At 49.6% G+C, this 21,481-nt stretch overlaps 2 protein-coding genes and 1 non-coding gene across 32 annotated transcripts in view; 1 reads left to right on the top strand and 2 right to left on the bottom strand.

Annotated features, from left to right (window-relative positions):
* FCGR1A (Fc gamma receptor Ia) overlaps positions 1-13,435 on the bottom strand; it is an 82,726-nt gene extending 69,291 nt beyond the window's left edge. The window contains exon 1 of the mRNA XM_053915481.1: positions 13,143-13,435. The gene's annotated coding sequence lies outside the window, so the exon portion shown is untranslated. The remainder of the gene's footprint in view (positions 1-13,142) is intronic.
* TRNAN-GUU (transfer RNA asparagine (anticodon GUU)) lies at positions 5,014-5,087 on the top strand. The gene has a single exon. It is a non-coding gene; the product is annotated as a tRNA-Asn (tRNA).
* A 3,740-nt stretch (positions 13,436-17,175) lies between the features above and the next one.
* The window catches only part of PDE4DIP (phosphodiesterase 4D interacting protein), a 166,733-nt gene continuing 162,427 nt past the window's right edge, over positions 17,176-21,481 (bottom strand). For 12 of the 30 annotated variants that reach the window (XM_053916260.2, XM_053916262.2, XM_053916270.2 and 9 more), the window contains 5 exons: positions 21,245-21,388; positions 20,065-20,203; positions 19,740-19,786; positions 18,860-18,911; positions 17,176-18,204 (listed from right to left, as the gene is read on the bottom strand). In XM_053916260.2, coding sequence (XP_053772235.1) covers positions 18,059-18,204; positions 18,860-18,911; positions 19,740-19,786; positions 20,065-20,203; positions 21,245-21,388 — 528 coding nt within the window. In that variant the 3' untranslated portion in view covers positions 17,176-18,058. Of the gene's footprint in view, positions 18,205-18,859; positions 18,921-19,739; positions 19,787-20,064; positions 20,204-21,244; positions 21,389-21,481 lie in introns of all 30 variants that reach the window. The other 18 variants (XM_053916268.2, XM_053916273.2, XM_053916269.2 and 15 more) reach the window with 3 other exon arrangements.

Raw genomic sequence — 21,481 nt, 5'->3', positions numbered from 1 at the left:
ATCTACAATGTTTCCATCTTAGTGGGAATCCTTTGTTTCCATTCTTACAATGCTGGGAGGGAGGGGAGCGGAGGGGGAGGAAGAGACACTTAAGAATTCTTTTTGACGCCAATGTTTTATTCAAGCCCCACATCTAATTAGGAATTTATTTTTTCTTGTGGGTCAAGTATGGACGTTGGTCTGCACAGTCCTCCACTTTCCTGATCTGAATTAGAACAGACGACTCGGGGAGATCAATTTGCCCTCTGGAGACCCGAGGTTCCAGACACTTAATCTTGGGGTAGTGCGTTTGGTTTGTGTCTACACCTTGCTTTTGGCTCTGCTCCTTACTTCAGCCGGTGGCCCAGTGACATGCCCGAGGCCTGTCTGCACAACTCCTCTACGAGTCAGAACCCCACACATTCCATTCAACCTGCAGAGAAGCTTCAGGGGGGTATTTCTCTCTCTCTCTCTCTCTCTCTCTCTCTCTCTCTCTTTTGGAAGGGGGCAGTGGGGTTTGCCAGGATCCCTCCACGGGTTAGGTGCACAGGGCCCCAGGAAGTGAGTTTCTGAATTTGGTTCCCACACCCACCCTTCTCACTCCTGTAGAGAAAAAAGCAACAGCTCCCTTTGTTCTGTCCAGGAGAGACCCCCAGAGTGGTGACAGAGACAAGTGAATCCTCTCCTGGTTTGGGGGGGGGGGGGAGCAGATAGATCAAGGAGGTAAGGAAAGGGGAAAAAATGTTATGAAATTTTCTGATCTAAGAAACTACGTGAAATCCACGGCCCCTGGAGCCTGGTCCTCCCGCCGATGGGGAGAGTGACATAAGCCATTCACATTCCGTGTTTCAGTGAGAGGAAATTCTCTGCTTGTTGCTCTTTTGCGGTAAGTTGAACAGGAGAACTTTTCTGACACTACCTTTCTCTGAAAACTGCCCTTATCTGTTTATTAAAATTCCCACTTTAAGACATGTTGAGTTGAAAAAATTATAAAGGCAAATAAAAAGAAATTCCAGGTGCTGTAAAAGGTGAAATAAAACAGCCCTTAAAAACAGAATCTCAAGACCAATGGGGGAGGAATCCCTGGACTAGGAACTCTGCCCGGGCTGCCCCTGGGCCTCCACCAGGTGCTGGTTCTGAAATCCTGTGGGTTATGTTCGGCCTGGTGGCCTGATCTTCAAATGAACTCAGTAGTGCAATTCAGAAAGCACGGTTTGGGCCTGTGCGGGATGTTGGGTGTTTTCACACTGACAAATGCCTTTGCTGCAGTACCGGCCAAAACGTCCAGGTGTGATTATGGTGTTGAACTTAACTGGAATCACGGAATCGAATATAGTAAGCGAGCGCCGCAGGACCCGGAGGAGACCCCTTTTGCCCGGGGGACAGCGAGAAGCACTGAGACGAAAGGCCTTGAGCGGAAAGAGGGCTCCCCGAGCAGAGGGGAGGGAGCGCGGGGAGAGCGGTTCCTACGGCTCCCGGGCGCACTCGAGGCACCGGCGGTGGGCTAGGAGCCGAGGGCTCTAACCGCTAGCGCAGTAAAAAGGGCCCCACCCCGCGACGAGGGTCCGAAACCCGGGAGGGGCAGCGTCCCCGCTGCTGGGCGGCGGGGGGGTACCCGGGACTCTGATGCACCTAAGCCCCGGCTCCTGCCGCTGCCGGGAGCGGAGGCATCTCCTGCACGCGGCGCCGAGTTCTGGAATGGAAACCCGCGTTTGATGCGGGAGTCCCCAGGGTCCTCACTTCGGGGTTAGGCGCGGGACTGCAAGCCTCCCGGGAGCCGCAGTCTCCTCCTCCGAGGGACCGCTGGCCTGTTCCTTTCAGTTCACACACTTGGTGGCCAGTACAGTTGGGGCAGGTGCTAAGGTTGTTTTGTTTTGTTTTGCACCGATAGCAGCGTCCGTTGGCCGCCTCCTTGCTCTCTTAGCGTAGTGCTTGTCACGTTCGCCCACCGCGCGATCTGAAACCTGGCGGAAACGGCTTCCTTTCTCTGAGAGTTACCTTCACGTCTAAAAATGAAGGCGGGTAGCAAGGTGGCGTTTGGGGGCTTCCGCAGCTGCGTTTTCCATTCCCAAGAAACATGGGTGGAGTTCAGTCACCGCCTGAAACCTATTCACCACGAGGAGCCAGGCGTCCTTTGTCTCCTGGGTGTCACGCTGGAGAACGCGTTGCCACCACTGTCCATCAAGGATGCAGGACAAGGCCCGCTTCCGATTTCGGTCAGGTCCAGAGCTCCCCTAACCTTCCCATCTACCGCCTCAGTCTTCTCTACAGACCGACAGGCGTGTGTCTAACAAGTCCTTCCCTGGAAGCACCCTTTGGGGAACAGGGTGAGTTTGCGTGGCACAACCAAACCAGCCGCAGTCTGCGCCTGGGGCTGGAAGCAGAGACACACCGAGGAAGAGTTTTATGCTCCCCTGGTTGAACTGGTCGGGTGAAAATGAGCCCCTGGTACCCGTGTGGTCTTCGGGAGAGCGCCTTGAGCCAGGGCAGACATTAGGAAGACCCACTCGGCTCAACCCGCCGAGAGCCGAGATCGCACCGTTTCTCCTAAGGAGTCCGAGGTGCAGAAAGAGCATGTCCTGGGTGCTGCCGCAACAGTGCTAAAGCTAGAACGCAACCGAGGCCAAGCTGCCTTGTGGCCTGGCCTCAGAGCCCAGAACGTTGCTGAGGGCTGGGAGAGGTGAAGGATGGTGAGCAGCGGGGCAAGGGCTGGGATGGGAGCCTCGCACAGCTGCATTCAGCCCTGGGCCCCTGAGAATCGCATCCACGTCTGCTGTCCCCGTCTCAGAAAGCTAACCTTCACTTGCAGCACCTGCCCCCTGGAGAGGCAAAAGCAAGTCTTCCCTGTGTTTCCTGGGTGGTCTAGTGGTGAGGATTTGGTGCTTTCACGGCAGTGGGCCAGGTTCAATTCCCAGTCAGGGAACCTCTTTTACATGCTCTCTACTGACCTCTGAAGCACAGGGTCCTTCTCCTTGCCCACACCTAGGCTGATTCCAGCCCCCCCCCCCCCCCCGCCCCAGACATAGGCATCTTTACTTACGATGTCTATTCAGTTGTGCTGGTCCTCAAGGCCACGACCCAGTTTCTCCCAGTATCCCAGTGGAGTCCAAGAATGGTTTTTAGAAGTCTAGCTGTAGCTAAATTAGTGGTTTCAGTGGTAGGTATAAGATATAAGGAGGGGAAAAAATCAAGTTAATAAAAAGGTTGAATCTCAAATACTGTTAAACACTTGTAAAAAGTCTAATAATTGACATGTAATGGCATAAAAATTCCTCTCATGTCAGATTTCTAAAGATGATTCCTTGTATGCATCAGATCAGTTTAATAATTTCACTCTAAAAACTGCATGAAGAAAAAAGCTCTTTCACCGCATTGGAGAAGTACATTGGCATGTAAGTTGGCACACCTCTTATTGAAGCCAAACTAAGAACACATAAAGAGATGCCTTCAGCTTCTGGCAATCCCACCTGAAAGCTCACCCTTCCTTTTTCCCTACCCCTTAAGGAAAGAAATGGACAAATACATGAAATACTGGTTTTCCAGACACTGAAATCAGGCAACAAAGGACAGCAGCCCTGAGAAATGAGAAACAAACAAGGTGAGCCCTACTGCTGGCCCAGCTCACTGCTTTCGGAGAGTTTCCAGGGTGGAACCGAGGAGGGGCTCTGCAGCCAACTCCTTGGGTTGTGGAGAGGAAGCTGAGTGTCCATGGAGAGCAAGGCAGCTAGAGTGCCAGGAACAAAGGCCCAGTGATGAGAGAGAGGGACAGAGAGAGAACACAGGAGTATGAAAAGAGTCTCCTTCAAGTTCCCAGCAGAGTACTGACTAGGACGAGCTTGTGAAGAAACTGCCTGAGGTCAAGGGAAGAAACTTCTGTGAAGATCAGAAGTTTCAGGGCCTGGTGCTCAGACGGGGTAGGAAATCATACTATTCCCACCATTCAGAGCAGAATACTCATGGGCCACTGTGAAGAGCACTCAGGAAGATCTTGCCCCAGTTGAGGGAATAAGCAGCCTGAGACTGACCTACCTAAAAAGTCATAAAAGCAAGCCCCAAAGGGATCAAACTGTTGACAAGTCACTTAACTGGATCCCAGGACAAAATTCCAGAAGATTTATAGGACTACCTAAATAGCCAGTTCCCCAAAAGGTAAACTATGACAATGTCTGGCCTCCAATCAAAGAATGCCAGGCAGGCACAGAGGCAGGAAAACCAGACCCACCATGAGGAGAATAAACAGTCTATTGAAACCGAACCATAACTGCCACGATGATAAAACGAACTTTAATACAGTTATTATGACTGTTACATATGTCCAAAGAGTTTATTAGAAACGTGGAACATATATGAGTGTCCAGAGTCAAACTTTAGAGATGGAAGCAATAACGTCTGAGATAAATTCACTAGATGGAACTAATAGGAGATCAGACACTGCAGGGAAAAGATTAGGGAACAGAAAGCCATAAACAATATAAAATATCCCAAATGAAACACAGTCTAAATTATTTTTTAAATCAGTGAGTTATAGTGCACATTTAAAATGCCTAACATAGGAGTAGGAGTAACTTTCCCATCATTTCGCCAGGGGATGAGTAAAACCCCTCCCCACCCAGTCTTCTGGCTCCCCCCCCGCCCCCCAGCCACCTCTACCAGGTGGAGCGGAGGGAGCCCCCAGTGGCGGTGACGGTCGGGTTCAGAGGGAACAAAGTAATCACGGGAGCCCACTGGCCGTTCAGCATCCCCTCGGCCCCTTTCAGCTCAGGCCGAGGGATTGGCGGCTATGGGCGTCTCCGGGGTGCTGGCTTCTAAGGCAGGAGTGGAGCAAAGCCGGGAGACCACTCGGCTGCCCCATTGCCCTCCGAACCGCCCAACGCACGGCTTTCAAACTCCACCAGCACCTAGTGCGGATTCCACGTCTCCGGCTTTCCAAAGTTTTGGAATCTGCACGGCCCTCTGTCTGGCAATGGGGGCATGGGCTCCACCTAGCGGCGATCGAGAGCTTGCTCTGCTGCCTGGAGAGATGGGTCCTCGCCGGTCTCTGTGGCGCAATCGGTTAGCGCGTTCGGCTGTTAACCGAAAGGTTGGTGGTTCGAGCCCACCCAGGGACGCCTTTCTTATTCTTAAAAAAAGGGCAAAATCCCAACCTTTGTGGCTGTTTCTTTGCTCATTTCCCTCTCAACCATTACCAAGACAGGCTTCCTCCATTACTCCCCTCCCGTCTACTGCGTCTCCTACACAACAGGAGGACCTTAGCCACCATCCTTAGAGGAATCTGAAAGTCACCATCTGTGCTGTGTTTTTTAACGCCTTCCACATACTTTTCAAATTAAATTGTTTCTGTCATTGTGGGATTACAAACGACGCTGTAATCAAGGACACTGTATTCATCATCCTCGTACACATATCTGGCCACTTGTTCAAGCATTTCTATAGGGTAGAGTCCCGGAAGAGCAACTGTTCTATCGGAGTGTTTACGTGCTTTCTACAGGATTCCACTTCCGCTCCTTTTCCTGACATCACACATCACTCTTTGTCGTTTCAGTGACTGCTTTAGTCTCCACAGCACACACCTGGAGCTCGCCCCACCTGCCCTCACGTGGTGGTGGCCCCTTCCCCATCTCCCGCCTGCCCTCGTGCTGCGGTCGCCGTGCCTGGTGCTTTACACATGCCACGAACCCCAGCGGCCACCACTATCTCCGCTGTTCCATCTGCCCCACGTTTTTAAAGAGATGTAAATAATAAGAAAGACATCTTACATCTCATATTTTCCCGTGCAGGTACCGTTTCTGTCCTCATGTAAACCCAGACTTCCACCTGGTGGCAGTGGCCTTCCTCGCGGAGGACGCCCTGCACACTTCTTGTGGGGTCTGCTGGGATGAAGTCTCCCAGCATCTGCGTGTCTGTGAGTGTCGCCATTGGCCTTCAGTTTTGAAAGACTTCTTGGGGGGGGGGGTGGCATAAGTAACAGTGTATGAGATTATGTATTGGTGTGTGCTTATACTTTTTAGATTTCAATGTGGCTACTAGAAAATTTTGTTACATAGGAGACTTGCCCTTGCTCTCTATTAGACAGTAGCGCTCTAGATCCTACCCCATCTCAGGGGAAGCAGGCAGGACAGAGGGATGTGTTAAAGTACACCCTGGTATGAATCCAGATCGTTGGAATGCTACAAAGCAAATAACTCAGTTTCTTTAACAAATGAATGAAAAAAAAAAAAAAGACGGAGAGAAAAGAGAAAGAGGAATGGAGAAAAGGGAGCAAGAGCCACTGAAAGAGGAAGGAGGAAGGGTGGGTGGGCAGGAGTGACTCAGGGGAGGAAGGAAAGGAGGAAGGGAAGGAGGGAGGGGGGAAGGGAAAAAATAGGAAATCACATTTTGCAAGAGATTTAAAGACATATCCAGTGATTGTAATTTGTGGACCTTATTTAGATCCTGATTCAAAGAAACCAAGTTAAAACAATGGGAAATTTGAACACTACTTATGACGTTAAATATTTTGCATTAATTTATGAATAATTATAATGATATTTTGATAATGCTTTCAAAAATAGTCCTTCTTCAGGGAAGTATACTGATATAATTACAGATGAAATAGGATATCTGGAATATGCTTTAAATAATGTAGGAAAAGCTAAGTGGGTGGCATTGTAGTAAAACAAATCAGCCATAAGTTGGGATCTGTTGCAGCTGGCCGGTGAAGACAGGGATGTTCTGTTATATAAGTCTGTCTACTTTTATGTGCTATTAAAATTCCACTTCTGTATAAGGATGATAAAGAGTACAGGTTACCATGGCAGCTGAATCTCTCAATACACATTTCAAAGGGCTAGAGATTAACAGAGTCAAAAACACCACTCATAAGCCTGCCCCAGAACAACCACAGGCCAGAGAATATTGTGGACTCCAACTGGTTTGTATTCAGAAGGTCTGGGAGCCAACAGCAGTAGAGGGGTCAGCAGTCACCGTGTAATTAGCGGACAGGACAGCGAGGAGGACCTCTACTCAGGAGGGGGCACAGGTAAATGTACCCACAGAAGGAGTGTCAAACACTCAGAGCATGCCTGAGATCGGGCCGACCACAGCTCTGGCTACAGGGGAACGGAAAGAAGGGGTTTGACAGTGCAGAGGACCAGAGGTGACAATTTAGGGGGAGCTCAATTTTCAGGGCAAGGGGGAAGATCAGGATCTTGTGTTAAAGAGGAAGAATGAAGTAACTGATATAAATTAAAGATCCTATGGAATAAAATAGAATCCCAGAATCGGGATGATAGGGGAACTCAAGGGTTAAAGATTTTAGTTTTATTTATAGTTGGTAGGCTTAAGTGACTAATGCACATGCAATATGTGACCTATATAACTCTAGGAGGTTGATGAGCAATTCAACCTCTGTGCCCCAGGGGGTCTGCAAGCAATGGAGAAGATATCTGAGCCATTGCGTTCCAGGGAGGAATATCTGTGACACAGATACAGAATTGTTGATTGCCAGGGCTGGTGTGGCTCAGTGGATTGAGCAGTGGCCAGTGAAGCAAAAGGTCGCAGGTACAATCACATGCCTGGGTTGCTGGCCAGGTCCCCAGTTGGGGGCAAGTGAAAGGCAACCAATAGATGTTTCTCTCTCACACATAGATGTTTGCCTCCCTCTCTTTCTCCCTTCCTTCCGCTCTCTCCAAAAAAAAAAAAAAAGAAAGAAAGAAAGAAAGAAAAATTTAAAAGAAAAGAATGCCCTGGACTGCAACTCTTATCTGATTAACTTTTTCCCAGACCCCTTACCTACCTTTTTCTTCTCCTTATAAAAAGGTTAGCTTGAGATGAGATGTTCAGACAGTTTTTAGGGTACATAACCCACCCTCTTCTCAGATTGCCGGCATCTCAATGAAGTGAGCCCATAAAGATTCAATCCTGCTCTCTACTTACTTGTTCTAGTAGTGACAGGCAGCACAAACACTGACTTTTCCAGTTTTACTGTCGCTTCTTCTACCCTAAGTCCTTCCTTTGTTTCACTGTCCTCAGCTTCAATAAACATCCTCTCAAAATCACCTGGACTCATGTTGTGAAATCTTTCCTACACCAAGTCAAGAACCCACACGCTACAGGCCGGCCTGAGGCAGACCCACTCTCAGTCAATCCCTGCCCAGTAACAGAGGGACAGTGAGAGGGGTGATGGGAGGGAACTGGAATTACTGCGGAGTGTTTGCAAATATTGAATCATAATGCTGTCTTCCTGACATCTATAGAATCTTAGAGACCCACTTTACCAAGACTCCAATCAATCAGTGCATTACAGGAGAATGTGAAGAAGAAAGCAGAGGGTTTTATGTCTAGAAAATATTGTCTCTATTACCCCCAGGCGGTGACATCCATGAGGTCAGGGATTGGGACAGTGTCATGCATTGCAGTGGTGTTGAACCCCAACACCCAGCACATTGCCTGTACCATGTAAAAACCAAGGTCCTAATGAATTAACAAACAAAATGTGATACATAAATACAATGGAATATTATTCAGCCTTAAAAAGGAAGAAAATTCTGACATGCTATAACATGGATGAACCTTAAAGACCTCTGGTAAGTGAAATGCGTCACAAGACGACAAGTACCGTGTAACACTATTTGTATGAGGTATCCGGGGGAGTCAAATTCACAGAGCCTGAGAGGAGCACGGTGTTGACGAGGTCGGGGGTAGAGAGAAATGGGGAGCTGTTGTTCTGTGGATACAGAATTTAAGCTTTGCATGTTCTAGAGATTGCTTGCACAGCAATCTGATATATGTAATACTACCAAACTGTATACTTAAAGATGGTCCAGATGGTAAGTTTATCTTATGTGTATTTTATCACAATTTTTAAAAATAAACTTCCTCCAAGACTCTACATGGCATAGGCCCTGATGATACCTCAAATCTCATCTCCTCTCTCTCTCCCTTGTTCTCTCTCTCCTCCAGCCACACAGGCCTCCTTGCTGTTCAATGAACTTGCCAGGCTCATTCCTACCACAGGACCTTTGCACATAGTGTCTCCTCTGCCTAGAATAGTATTCATGGCCAAATCCTTCCTGCCAGTTGGGATGCAGCTCTGCCCAGAGCCACCTGGCTGGAGGGAGGGTCTGGTGTGGACCCCAGTGCTTGCTCTTGACCACCCCTGTTATGCTCTTGCTGAGGCTCATGCAGCTGGTACAAAGGTCAATGGTTGGTAGGACCTGTGTAGACCCTAACAGAAGTAGAACAAATGAACATACAATGCAGGTGAGACCAGTGGCTGCTGGCTTGACTCTAGAATAGGTAAGTGATGCAGGGGCTATTTATACAAAACAAAATTCTACACGTGAAACCAATACAAAGTAAGACTGAAAGAAAAAAAGGCAAACTCTGGGGGGGGGGGGAAGTTTACCTCCCTTTTTCCCTCCCTCCCCTACTCTGCTCATCACTCCTTCCAAGTTTCCTTCTGTCCATCCTTCCTTCTACCTTTCCATTCATTTTTCTTTCCATCCATCTACGCGTTCTTTCTTCCTTCCTTTCATTTTTATTTTCAGACATCCACCTTTTCTTCCTCTTCCTTCTATTCCTTAATTTTTTCTATCTATCCACCCATCCATGCATCCTCCCAACCATCATCCCTCCTACCTCACTGCTTCCCTTCCTGCCTTCTTCCCATTTCTACCTCCTTCTACATATCTGTCTGTCTGTCCTTCCTTCTAGCGCCCTTTCTTCCATCTGTCTGTCTTTCCTTGCATCCTCCCTCCATCCTTTCCTTTCTTCCATCCATCCATCCATCTATCCATCCATCCTTCACTCCTTTCACCTGTCTTGTCTTCCTTCCATCTATTTTATGCATCTTTCTTTTTTCCCTCTTTTTTCTTTCATCCATCTTTTCTCCCTTCTGCCGCAGACACCAGCCTGCAGTGTCCGCGGCGTTGTGGCTGAGACAAGACAAATTCACATGGACTACAGAGTCCTGTGGAGGAAAAGGGATGGCAAGGCCACTCTCAAGGAGAGAGTGCCCCCACCCTTGCCTTGACAGGCTTTTATTGCTTTCTGGGCACATTACATTGAGGATGGCCCTCATTTACTATGCACAGGTTCCCTTTAGGTGGTTACAGAAAATGAAGGAGAGAATTTTGCTAATTACATCAAAAAGGAAGGATATTTACAAATGTAAAGGGAAAAGTGGTTGAACCATTTACACTGGTCCTTGGAAGGTTTAGCACAGATTTTAGGAAGTTACTTTAAAGATATGCAGTAAACGTTTGCTGCCTCAATTCAGGGGGAGGGAGTTTTAGCAAAAAGCAAGTCTCAAAGCGGCCTAGGTACAATGCAGGCCTGATTCCCCACGGGAGAACCTATCCGTGGGCGTGGGTCCTGGGTGCTGGACCTCGCTTTCCTCTGGCCTTTCCGAGTGGGAGCTGGGCCCATGCCACGCAGAACGGTCTCCTATACCCTTCCATCTGTTCATCCATCTTCCCTTCTTGCTTTTTTCCACTCCTCACTCCTCCCTTCCTCCCAGAGACAAGAGGGCGGGGCTCTGGTTGCCAGCACGCTCCCTGCTACGGAGGACCTGGGCCTTGCTATGTCTCAAATGTTTATTTTGTGGCCAAAAAAAAAAGTTCAAATTCTTAAACTAGAGTAATTGAAACCTAATCAAAGTTCAGTGACTTGTCTAAAGTCATATTCAATGATTTAAGTGTTATTAAAATATCCTAAATACCATATACTGTATATTGAACAGTTATGAGCCAAGCTTATTTAAAAACCTCTGACTTCCTAGCCAGAACTTGCTCAGTGGGGACATGCTAGTTTTCAGAGTGATGATCTGTTGTTTAGTTCCCTGTACAATGGGAACCGTTTTCTCAATAAGAACAATTAGGGCGGCATATGTATAAAACTGTTACCATGAATAGAAAGTCTGAGGTGACTTAGAGAACAAGGGGTGCTGCTTAATGTCACTGAGCTACAGAGAAACTGTCCTCTTCACGCACCTAAAGAAGCGGCACACGTGTCTCTGGGTCCTTCAATTTATGGGTTAAGGTGGCTGAAGTGGGTGACAATGACCACAAGGCGGCAGAGAAATATGGCTTTGGACTTTTGGAGTTGCAAGCGGGAGCATGCAAAAGAAAATACATGATTTTAGAAGACACGTTCACAATGTATTTGGCGATAAAGGCCACTGAATCCATGACCTACCAATCAGCATATACATTGATTATCCTGGTTTGACCTTGGCTAATATGAACTATTTTAAGAAAGGTCAGGGAATTGCAGAAGAGCACATCTACCTGAAGTGGACATAACACAAAATATCACATCGCCAAATCATTCTCACGAAAATCACAAATCTGACTGAGTTCAAGTTGTACTCATATCTGCAAGGATAAAGTTAACTGGGAGGCACAAGCAAAGCAATCAGAAGCTTCTTTCCCAGCCCCACTTGCCGCTCCTCCCCCAAGGCACCTGGCAACCACGAACAGGTGCAGGAGTCTGACTGTTCGGTTTCCTGACCTAGGGGAGATTAACTCTTAAACATAGTTTACCTCCAAGTTCTCCCACAGCTATTAGGACAAAGCTCCCCATTGGACTTTGCTTGAAATCACACCACAAAGAGCACTTAACTCAAAATGGATCACAGACTAAATATAAAAGCTAAAATAAAACCTCAAAAGGAATACATAGGAGAAAATCATTGTGCATTTGGGTTCAGGAAAGAGTTCTAAGACACTACAACAAAAGCACAATACAGAAAAAAATTAATAAATCGCATTTCATTCAAATTAAGAACTTTTTTGCAGCAAAAAACACCATTAAGAAAATGAAAAGCCGTTTACTAGCAAAAAATACTTGCAGATCAAATATCCAATGAAAAAAATTAGCTAAAGAACTCCCTCAACTCAATAAAAAGAAGCAACATAATTTTTTAAATCAGTAAAACACCTGAATAGATATTTTACCAAAGAAGACTAGTATATGGTTTGTTTGTAAGCAGATAAGGTGCTCAGTGTCCTTAGCTATTTGGGAAATGCAAATACAAACAACAAGATAACACTTTACACAAACTAGTTGGTGCTGTTCAAAAAGACAGTGCCACGGCGGCTGGGAATGTGGAGAAGGTGGACCATCACACGCTGCTGATGGGAAGGGAAATGACGCAGCCACCTTGGAAAACACTTGGACAGTTTCTTGAAAGTTAAACATTAGCTACCACAGGACTCGGCAATACCTCACCTAGAAATCTATTCAAAAGAAACGAAAACAGGTGCACACAAGACTTGTTCAGAAATATTCACAGCAGCATTAACCATAACAGCCACAACAACAAAAACTGGAAACTTACTCAAGTGCCCAGCAGCAGGTGTGCGGGTAAACAAAATGTGCTCCGTCTGTACAATGGAATATATTCAGCAACAAAAAGCAGCGAAATCTGATACAAGCCACAGCGTGGATAAGCCTTAAACACGTTATGCTAAGTGAAGGAAGCCAGTCACAAAATACTCCCATTGTGGTATCCGATTTATACGGAACGTCAAGAAAAGACAGATTCGCAGAGACTGAGTATCGATTCTCGGGGCTGCAGGAGGGGGCGGGAGGGCCTTCGGGAGGCGGGGGAAGTGTTCTGGAACGGGGTTACGGTGGCAGTAGTTGACCCACTCTGTCATTAAAACATAGATTTGCAGCGGGTAGATTTTATTGTACGTGAGTTTGATCTTTTAAAAGGGGCGGCAGTCCCAAAGCGTAGGGCGCGGGGCCCTGAGACCCTGAGCGAACGCCGTGCGCCGAGGAGCTACGACCGGCAGGTGGCGATCGGAGCTGGAGAACGGGGGCCCGGGGCCAGGCGTCCGGCGTCCGGCCCAGGCAGGTCCCGCGGAACACGGGAGGCGGACGAAGTTGCGGGGGAAACTCGGCGGAGCTTCCGGGCCGTACGGAGATGGGCGGGGAGGAGCCGCGGGCGGCGGGCACCTGAAAGCACTCGGACGGCCAGGCTTCGGCCCCGGGCGGGCTCGAACCACCCACCTTGCGGTTCACCCGCAATCCCGGGACCTGGAGGCGCGCGCTCGGGCGCGTCCGGGCGCAGACCCCGAGCCGGGGCGAGCTGGGAAAGCGCTGCGCGGGGCCGGGCCCGCCGCCTCCCCGCCGGCTCCTCGCCGCAGCGAAGCCGCCCCCGCGCGGAGGTCACTCACCTGCCGCGCCCGGCCGGCGTGGGGGGCGCTGGGGGAGGGTGCGGACCGCGTGGCTCCGCCGCGCCGCCCTCGGGCCTCCGGGGGGGACGGGGGCGCCCGCGGGGCGGGCCGGGTTTGCTCAGCCCCGCGCCCCCCGACGGGCCAGGCGCCCAGTAAGTGCTCGGTGACGGACGCCTTTGCCCCTGGGGTGGAGGTGCGGGGCGGTGAACCAAAAAAATGCAGTGGGGGCTTTGCGTCCTAGAGGAACCTAGATTTTTCAAATCGGCAGTTCTTAAAAACGTTGTAACAGCTGGTTTGGAACCGGATAAATGTTCCAGAAACGTCTAGAGCCCCCCCCGCGAACGGCGCTGAATTCCCCCTGAGGCCGGCGCGGCGGCGGCGGGGAGGGGCGAGTGGGGAAAGCAGAGAGGCGGGGGACGGCGGGGGACCTGGAGTGTGAGCGGAGGACAGACGGGGACAAACGGTTCAGCCCTGGCGTCTCGTGGATCGCGGGCTGACTCAGGCCCGAGACGGCTCGGACGGAGGTCGCGCTGTGACTGGGCTGCTGCTGGGACCCAGGTGCCTTGGGTTTGAGTTCGAATCATGACCAAGTCAGGGTTCCAGGTGCCTCAGCACAGCCGGCAGCACCTGTGGTCCCACCTTTGGAACTTGGCCGGCGGGGCGGTGGTCGAGGTGGCACGGGGTGGGGTGGGCGCCGCACCGGGCGTCTGGAGGATGAAGGTTCAGAGGCCCCCGGCCCCCCAGGGCCGGGCGTCAGCAGCCCGGAGGTGACACAGCCTGTGGCTCCCTTAACCTCCTCCTGTGGTCTAAATGGGGCCATTGGAGCTGTCTGACTTTTGCTGTTGTTTTCGGACCCGCGCTCTTCTGGTCTTCCGGGCCTGGCTCCCCAGCCGAGCTCAGACTCTGCGGGGGCCTCCAAAGGTCACTTCCACTTGGAACTCGGTCTGCAAAGAACGGGGACTCCCGCCGATTGCCACTTCCCTGGCTTAAGCAGCGCGTGCTGATGAAGATGACTCCCCACCTGAGGTGCCTCAAAAAAGGGACACTCCCGGCCCTGGCCCGGTAGCTGTTGGTTGGGGCATCATACGGATGCGCCAAGGTTGCAAGTTCGATCCCCAGTCAGGGGACATATAAGAATCAACCAATTAATGCGTAAATGGGTTGAATAACAAATCAATGTCTCCCTCTGTCTTTCTCCCTTCCTCTCTCTAAAAATCAATTAAAAAATTTTTTTTAAAAAAGGGAAACTCCTGTTTGCCACTGCTCATCTCTGACCCAAAAAATTTAGGGGTGGCACATTGCCACGAACAGAATTCTATACTGGGTTAAAGTTCATATATTTCCAGAAAGACAAGTACCCTATGATTTCACTCATGTGTGGCATCTAAGGAACAAAATTAACAAGCAAAATGAGACAGACTCATAAAGAGCGGGCTGACAGCTAGGGGAGGGGAGTGGAGGGAATGAGCAAAAAGGAAAAAAAAATCCACGGGCACTGACGGCAGTGTGGAGATGGGGGGAGAAGGAGGGTAGGGAATAAATGGTGATGGAGGGAGACTTGACTTGGGGTGGGGACACACAATACAGTGTACAGATGATGTGGTGTTAACCAGTGTCACCCCAATGCATTCAATTAAAAAGGAAAATAAATAAACATTTCAAAATTTAAGGTCCCAAGGGAAGGACCACAGCACCCCCTCGTGGCCTCTTGGGCCCTTAGTTAGGCAAGGGACGTCCAAACCTTAGCTTTAAGTTAAAGGTTAGTGGGATCCCAGGTGCACCAAGTCTGCCACCACCTCCCCTTCCTCCACCATGAGCTTTTGGCCTTGGATGAGACCTCTACAATCAAAGCCAGCCTTTGGAGGAAAAAAAATAAAACCCATAGCTGCAAAACAAAAAAACAACTGGTCACCAATGGAGCACTTCTATGGGTCAAACGAGTTTGTCTTGATTTGCTGTTCTAGATTATGTCTCGAGGTACTGTCTTAATTTTACTAAACTGTTGAAATTAGAAAAGTTTTTTTTGTTCCCATACTTGTTGGCATCTGAATTAATAGTGCTGTGGTAGTCAGAATAAACACATCCCCCCACCCCCACCCCCGTTTCTGTGGGGACCCGTGAATATGTTATGTTACATAGCAAAAGGGACTTTGTGGATGTGATTATGTTAATTAAAGGCCTTGAAATAAGGAGATCACCCTGGATTATCCGGTGGTCCCTATGTAATTATAAGGGGCCTTGAAAATGGGAGAGGCAGAAAAGGTCAGAATGATGCCATGTGAGGGCTCTGCTGCTGTGGCTAGTTTTAGAGATGGAAGAGGGCCCACCAGCCAAGTAACGTGGGCGGCTTCTGGAAGCTAGGAAAGGCCAAGAAACAGATTATGTCAGGGAGCTCCCCGAAGGGAAGGCAGCGCTGCTCACACCTTGATTTCAGTCCAGTGAGATCCTCGTTTGACTCGCCTAAGAACTGCTAGATGATAAATGTGTCTTCTGAGCTGCTACGTGTACCGGGACACGTTATGACAGCACTAGAAAACCAAGGCAAGCGTCTAGCTCACTCACGTTAGCAGTGTTAAGACCTGAGGGATATATAAACCTGTATAAATTCTGCAGGTTGTGTTGTCTGTCTTGACAGGTCAAGATATATGTTTACATGGTTTAAATGTTACATTACGTACCTTTTTTTTTTTTCCATTCTTTTCTATAGAACTCTCCTGACGGGGCTCAACATGGTTCTAATTTGAATTGAATTAAGGCAAATCAGAAGTCATTGGTGGTCACACCGACTGATTTTTAAGAGTGGACTCTATTCCTGTCACATGGAAACACTATAATTTATAAAAAGTTAAATATTGGAGACTCCTCCTCTCAAAGATACTATTGCAACTATTTTGCAAAGATACCATTGATACTATTTTTAAGGCAGAGCTACTTTTTGACATTTCGCCTTCCCAAAAGTTGATTTGTGACGGATCCTGACCAGATCTGAGATTTATATGTTACATGTTTTCATAAGTACATTTCTTACAAGCAATATTTGAGTTCTCCATTGATTACTGGTCATATCATCAATGCCTACCAGCCCTGGCACAGTGATGAAGGAAGAATTGCCAGGATGTTTGAATAACCACAGGGCAAGCGGTCCTCAGATTTCACTACTTTGTCTTTAACTTAATAGTTGTGCTAACTCTTCACCCATTTTGCTGAATCTGCCAGTGAGCTCCCCTGTACTGACAGCCAAAGGCACTTGTGGAAATGCTTAACCTGGGCGTGAACACTGATGTTGAGGTCATACCAGCTGCTATGAAAGTTAGGTGTGTTTGTAGCGCAGGCATGAGTATGTGTTGATGGATGTTTTAATTTTTTAACTGTTTCTAGAAAATAATTGTGGAGCAGTAGCTTTATTGGACCTAAGGACTTTCCTCAAAGAATATTTTAAGGTCTTCATGTCAACATTTATGGAACAACTTACATATTTTTTTAAAATTGATTTTAGCGAAAGAGGAAGAGAGGGAGAGAAATAGTGATTTGCTGTTCCACCAATTTATACATTCATTGGTTGATTCCGATCTGGGATTAAACCTGCCACCTTGGTGTGTTGGAGATGATGCTCTAACCAACGGAGCTACCCAGTCGGCGTGACTTGCACACTTTTTTAATGAAAGGTTGTTAATTAAAGTAAAATAAGTGTATTTATAGCTTTGAATCAGTATTATAAAACAGTGTTTCTTGAACTGTGGTCTGCAGTCTACCGGCACTAGAATCACCTGGGGTGCTTTTGTAACAAGTGCAGAGTCTCGGGTTTGGAGCCCAGGAAGCAGCTTCGATAATCCCCACAGCTGACTCTAAGGCACCCCAAATGTAAGGACTGCTCTTTACATTTTTAGACTGGGGATTCTTACAAAATGATAAAGAGGGAAAACTCTTTTAAACTTAGACTTCAAGTATGAGGCTGTGTGCTTCTCAAGGGCAGTGTGCCCTTCCTGTTCTTGCACACTCAGCCTAGAGACGGCGGCAGACACTGGAGACAAAGTAGGCGAAGAAAAACTTTTTATTTCTTTATGCACATTTTGCCCTAATAGCCACCAGAACAAAAAGGTTTCATTTCCTCTCACAGACCCTGCCCACCAGTTATGTCGGCCTTCCACATATCGCTATAGCAACATATATAAATATATATCATACATTTATACACACATACACACCTTCTAAAGCACTGGGAAGACACAGACGAGGTTTAGCACAACTGGGGGCTCTCACATGCCACTTAAAAATGATCACTGGTTTGCTTTACGTGGGACCTGCAATGGGTTTGCTCTCGCCCTCAGCCCCAGTTCCCCGGAGAGAAGTTAGGGTGGTGAAACGGGACAGCGGATCTAGAGTGAAGCCGGTGCTTTTTCATAAAGGAACAGAAATAGGAGGTGCTAGGCTAAGCGTGAGATGGTGTCGGGCAGTCACCCCTTTCACCGTGTGGATTCAAGGAACTCAGGCGCTGCTGTGTAGGCGGACACCGGCCTGTGACCCAGCCGAGGTGACCCGGGTCGAGAGGGGTCTGTGAGTGGCACCGGCTGAGCCCCTCCATCCAGCAGGACACCGCTGCTCAGTCATGTGCTTTTAGAACTGCCGAGGAGCTTGTGTTGGGACCACGTGCCCCATTTGTGGGGAGCAGGGTCCTCTTTCCCCGGAGTTGACCATCTGAGGATAGTTGCTGAGATGAAAAAAGTGCTGTTGCTGGTTCCCCTGCCACTGGGGCATTTAGAAGCAGCGTCACGAGGCCCCCAGCAGACTAGGCGTGTTTGGCTTAAGTGCTGAGCCGGGGACCTTGGCGGATGTGTTCGGTCAGTGCAGGAAAGGCGCTCTGCCTGTCACCCTGCCCCGGCTCCCCTAGACCTCCGGCAGGGGTGGAGGCCAAGATCTCAGCAGATAGGTAGCTGCGCAAAAGGGGGGCAGGCCCATCCCTCCTGCTGCTTTAAGGACCTCTGGTGGCTTCGCTTCTTGCAAGGCTCCTGGAAGGCAAGGGTCACGAGACTGGAGTGCACGGCAGAGGCTTTAGGGATTTCACCTAGAGCGAAAATAAAACAAAGTAACTGCCTATTACCAGGCCCTGCTGGTGGCACCCTGAGGCTGCCGTGAGGGCTGAGTGGGGACAGAGCCAGGAGCATAGTGACAGCCATTAAGTGACAACCACAGTGACAGAGCTTTGGGGATGCTCTGTGGCTAGGGAGCCACTGCCGCCACCAGGTTAGAGGAAAGCTTCCCACCTCCTGGTGCAGTGACATGCCTGCCCAAAGCCACTGCAGCCGGTGGCCAGACCCTACCACCCCCTCCTCAGGGGCCAGCTCACTCTCCAGTTCGTTTTGGAGCAAAGTGATGACTCTTGTGATCTCCCAGGAAAAGGAGTGCTTAGTATGACACATGCACATGTAGGAAAGGAGGGCATTGTGCAGGAGAGTCCCCCTGTTATGTCCCATGTACTCAACACGGAGAAAAAGGGACCATGTCAGCAGGGGACCTCAGCAATCTTTTAGGTCTAGTGCCACCTCTTACAGAGGAGGGCAGCAGGCTCAGAGACTACAGGGCCAGCCAAAGCCACACAACCAGTTAGTGACAAGCCTGGGATTAGAACCCAGGCCTCAGGCACTTTGCAGTGGCCTAACGGAATAGAGAGGAAACTTCCCAACTGGGGCAGCCAGCGGGTACTGAAGCCAGCGGGTTACCTTTGCTGGGACGGGAATAAGGCTTTACAGAGGCAATCTTGGAAGTGTTCTTCTAAAAAGGCTCAGGAAAGAAAGGAATCATCAGAGAAAAACCATAGGGAATTTGAAAAAAAGCAGGGCGGACAGAGTTCGCTCAGGGCCCAACCCATGCTACCCCGGGGGGCAGCATTCTCTTGGGTTACCAGTCAGGAGCAAGTCCAGGGTAAAAGACTTAGCTTCTGATTTTTAAGCCATTTCTAAAATCTCGAGTTTTTCTTCAAAGTACTTACTTGCTAGGGGATGTGTTAGTGTTTTAAGTAACTGTAGAGACTGTCACATACATCAGTCTTTCCCTTTAAGTTTCAGTCTGTATTGTCAAATTCTCCTTCAGGTCAGGAAGACCCACTGGCTTTCTGCAGTGGTACTGCTTCACAGAAAAAGGTAAATCCAAATCAAGTTGCTGTTTGCTGCCTGACTGTGCACAGCGAGATCACTTTGTTAGGTTGGATCTTGCTTTTATTTTTTACAGAAAATGCCAGAACACACAACTGGCCGCAGGAGCCCTTCACTGAAAGCTAATCCAGAGGCCGACTCCCTCGTGGCCTCTGACCTCCAGAATCAGCTGAACTGCATTTCCCTGGGGCCTCAACTTGCACAAAAGGAGGGACAACTGGAGTAGAGAGAGAAGATGATGGCCATGTGAGAGCGAACTGAGATGCCCAGGAGGGCGTCCTTGGCGTGGGAGAGCCGAGAGGGACGGGAACTAGAGGATGCCTGCCGACTACCTGTGCTCCTGCAAGTGGACCAGGGACCTGGGTGCTCAGAGCAGGTCGAGGGTCACCTGCAGACTCTGACGACAGATGGAGATGGGTTTTGGGTGGGCTCTCTGTCATTTTCTTACCTCCAAATTAGTCCTCGCCTTCTTCAAAACATCATGTGTCCTGGTCACTGCAACAACAGAACAGCCCAGTGAGGCAGACATCAGCGGCGCCCCACTTGCCTTGGGGGTGTGCTCTAAAGTGTGTCCTCCTGGCCCACTCAGCTTGGGGTCTCCTGCTGTTCCCCCACCCCACCATCCCTCTGCATTCATGACAACTCATGGCACAGGAGGTTCGAGGACATCACATTGGTCTCCCCGCCCCTAGTGTCTGGCAACTGTCCATCCAGAGCGTGAGTGAGTCTGGAAGCCCCGGTTTCTGGTCCCCCTCCCTGGCTCAGGCACCCACACTGGCTGAAGATGAACTGCTCCAAGCTCTCCTTCTGCTGGGAGGCGGTCCTCAGGTGCTCAGCAGTGCTCTGAAGGAGGCTCTCCTGTTTGGATAGTTTGGTTCTCAGTTCCAGAAGTTCCTTTTTCATGGACTCTCCCTGGGGAAGAGGAATGGGCTGTCTGTCAAGGGTCAGAAGGCGTAAAGCACCCTTTGTGGCTTTTTACAATCCAAAACAGGATTCTAGAATCTTCCCAACTATTTCAGGACCAGATTCCATGAAAGACTTGAAACCCTGCAGCTGCTACCAGCTCAGGACGAGGCTGTTGGGCAGGAACTCTGAGCACCTGGAAGCTCCCAAGCGCAGGAGAGGCCTCCACTCCTGCTGCTGAGGTGAACCTACCCAGGCCAGCACTGATTTCCCAGCTGCGAACCAGCGCTCATGTTGAGTGCCAGCCTCGTTATATCCCTGGGCATCACAGCTAAGTCTTGGTAATTGCGATATTATGCTTGGGGAGACAGGGCTGGCTTCAGTCTGCAATTTTGTAAATATTTGTGCCAGCCTCAAGATGGCAAAAACACCCTCCCTTGGAATTAGCACAGTTGGGTCCCATAGGGTGTCAGCGGTGTTAATCTGGAGTTAGGAGGCCCGGGAGGATATTCTGAAACTGCCTGTCCAAGGTGCCAGCAACCAGAGGGCAGGCCTGAGATCTGAGAGCGCCTGCCGGTGGCTGATTCCCCAGGCCTGACATGGAGACGCAGGTTTAAGTGATACGTCGGATTCCAGTGGGTGGTTACAAGAGCCCGCTCATCTCACAGTGACGACATTCTGTGGCCCTGCTTGACTATGCGGATGGTGGGTAGATGGGAGTATTTAAGCTTTAACCTGTCCCTGAAATTCAGCCCAACTTCAGACAGTTAAAGACACTCAGTGTTATGGTTACCAGGGTTCTCCTGTCGCTGCCTTCTCTTCCTCCTTCCCTTTCCTCTTTGATTTCTCATCCTGGGGGTGGGAGGGGAGGGAGGTGGTCAGAACTGCACTGAAAGCAGCCACCACAGATGAAAAGCCTCCCCAGGGACCCTCCTCTAAGGTCCCATCTACCTCAACTCACTACTGGGCCCCTGATCTTCAGGACCTGTGGGGCTGAGGAGGTGGAACAGTAAGTGGGGGGCAGACCAGTAAAGGACGCTGGCCTCTTACCGCTTTGCCGGGCAGCACAGGGCCATGGGGGCTGGGCAGGGCCGCTCGCCAGAACATGGTGAGGAGGGAGGACGACTCTTCCAACACGTAGTGCAGGGCGCTGGCACTGCTGCGAAGTTCCCGGACGCCTTCACTGCTGAGCACCTGGGAAAAAGGGGAGGGACCATCACTGGGGCTAAGAGGTCACGTCCCCCCAGGCACAGTGGGTCCCATGAGTTGTCAGTGACATGAAGCTTC

This window comes from Desmodus rotundus, chromosome 12 (assembly GCF_022682495.2).
Source record: "Desmodus rotundus isolate HL8 chromosome 12, HLdesRot8A.1, whole genome shotgun sequence".
Classification (NCBI taxonomy): domain Eukaryota; kingdom Metazoa; phylum Chordata; class Mammalia; order Chiroptera; family Phyllostomidae; genus Desmodus; species Desmodus rotundus.
This window is presented reverse-complemented; position numbering and strand designations above follow the sequence as displayed.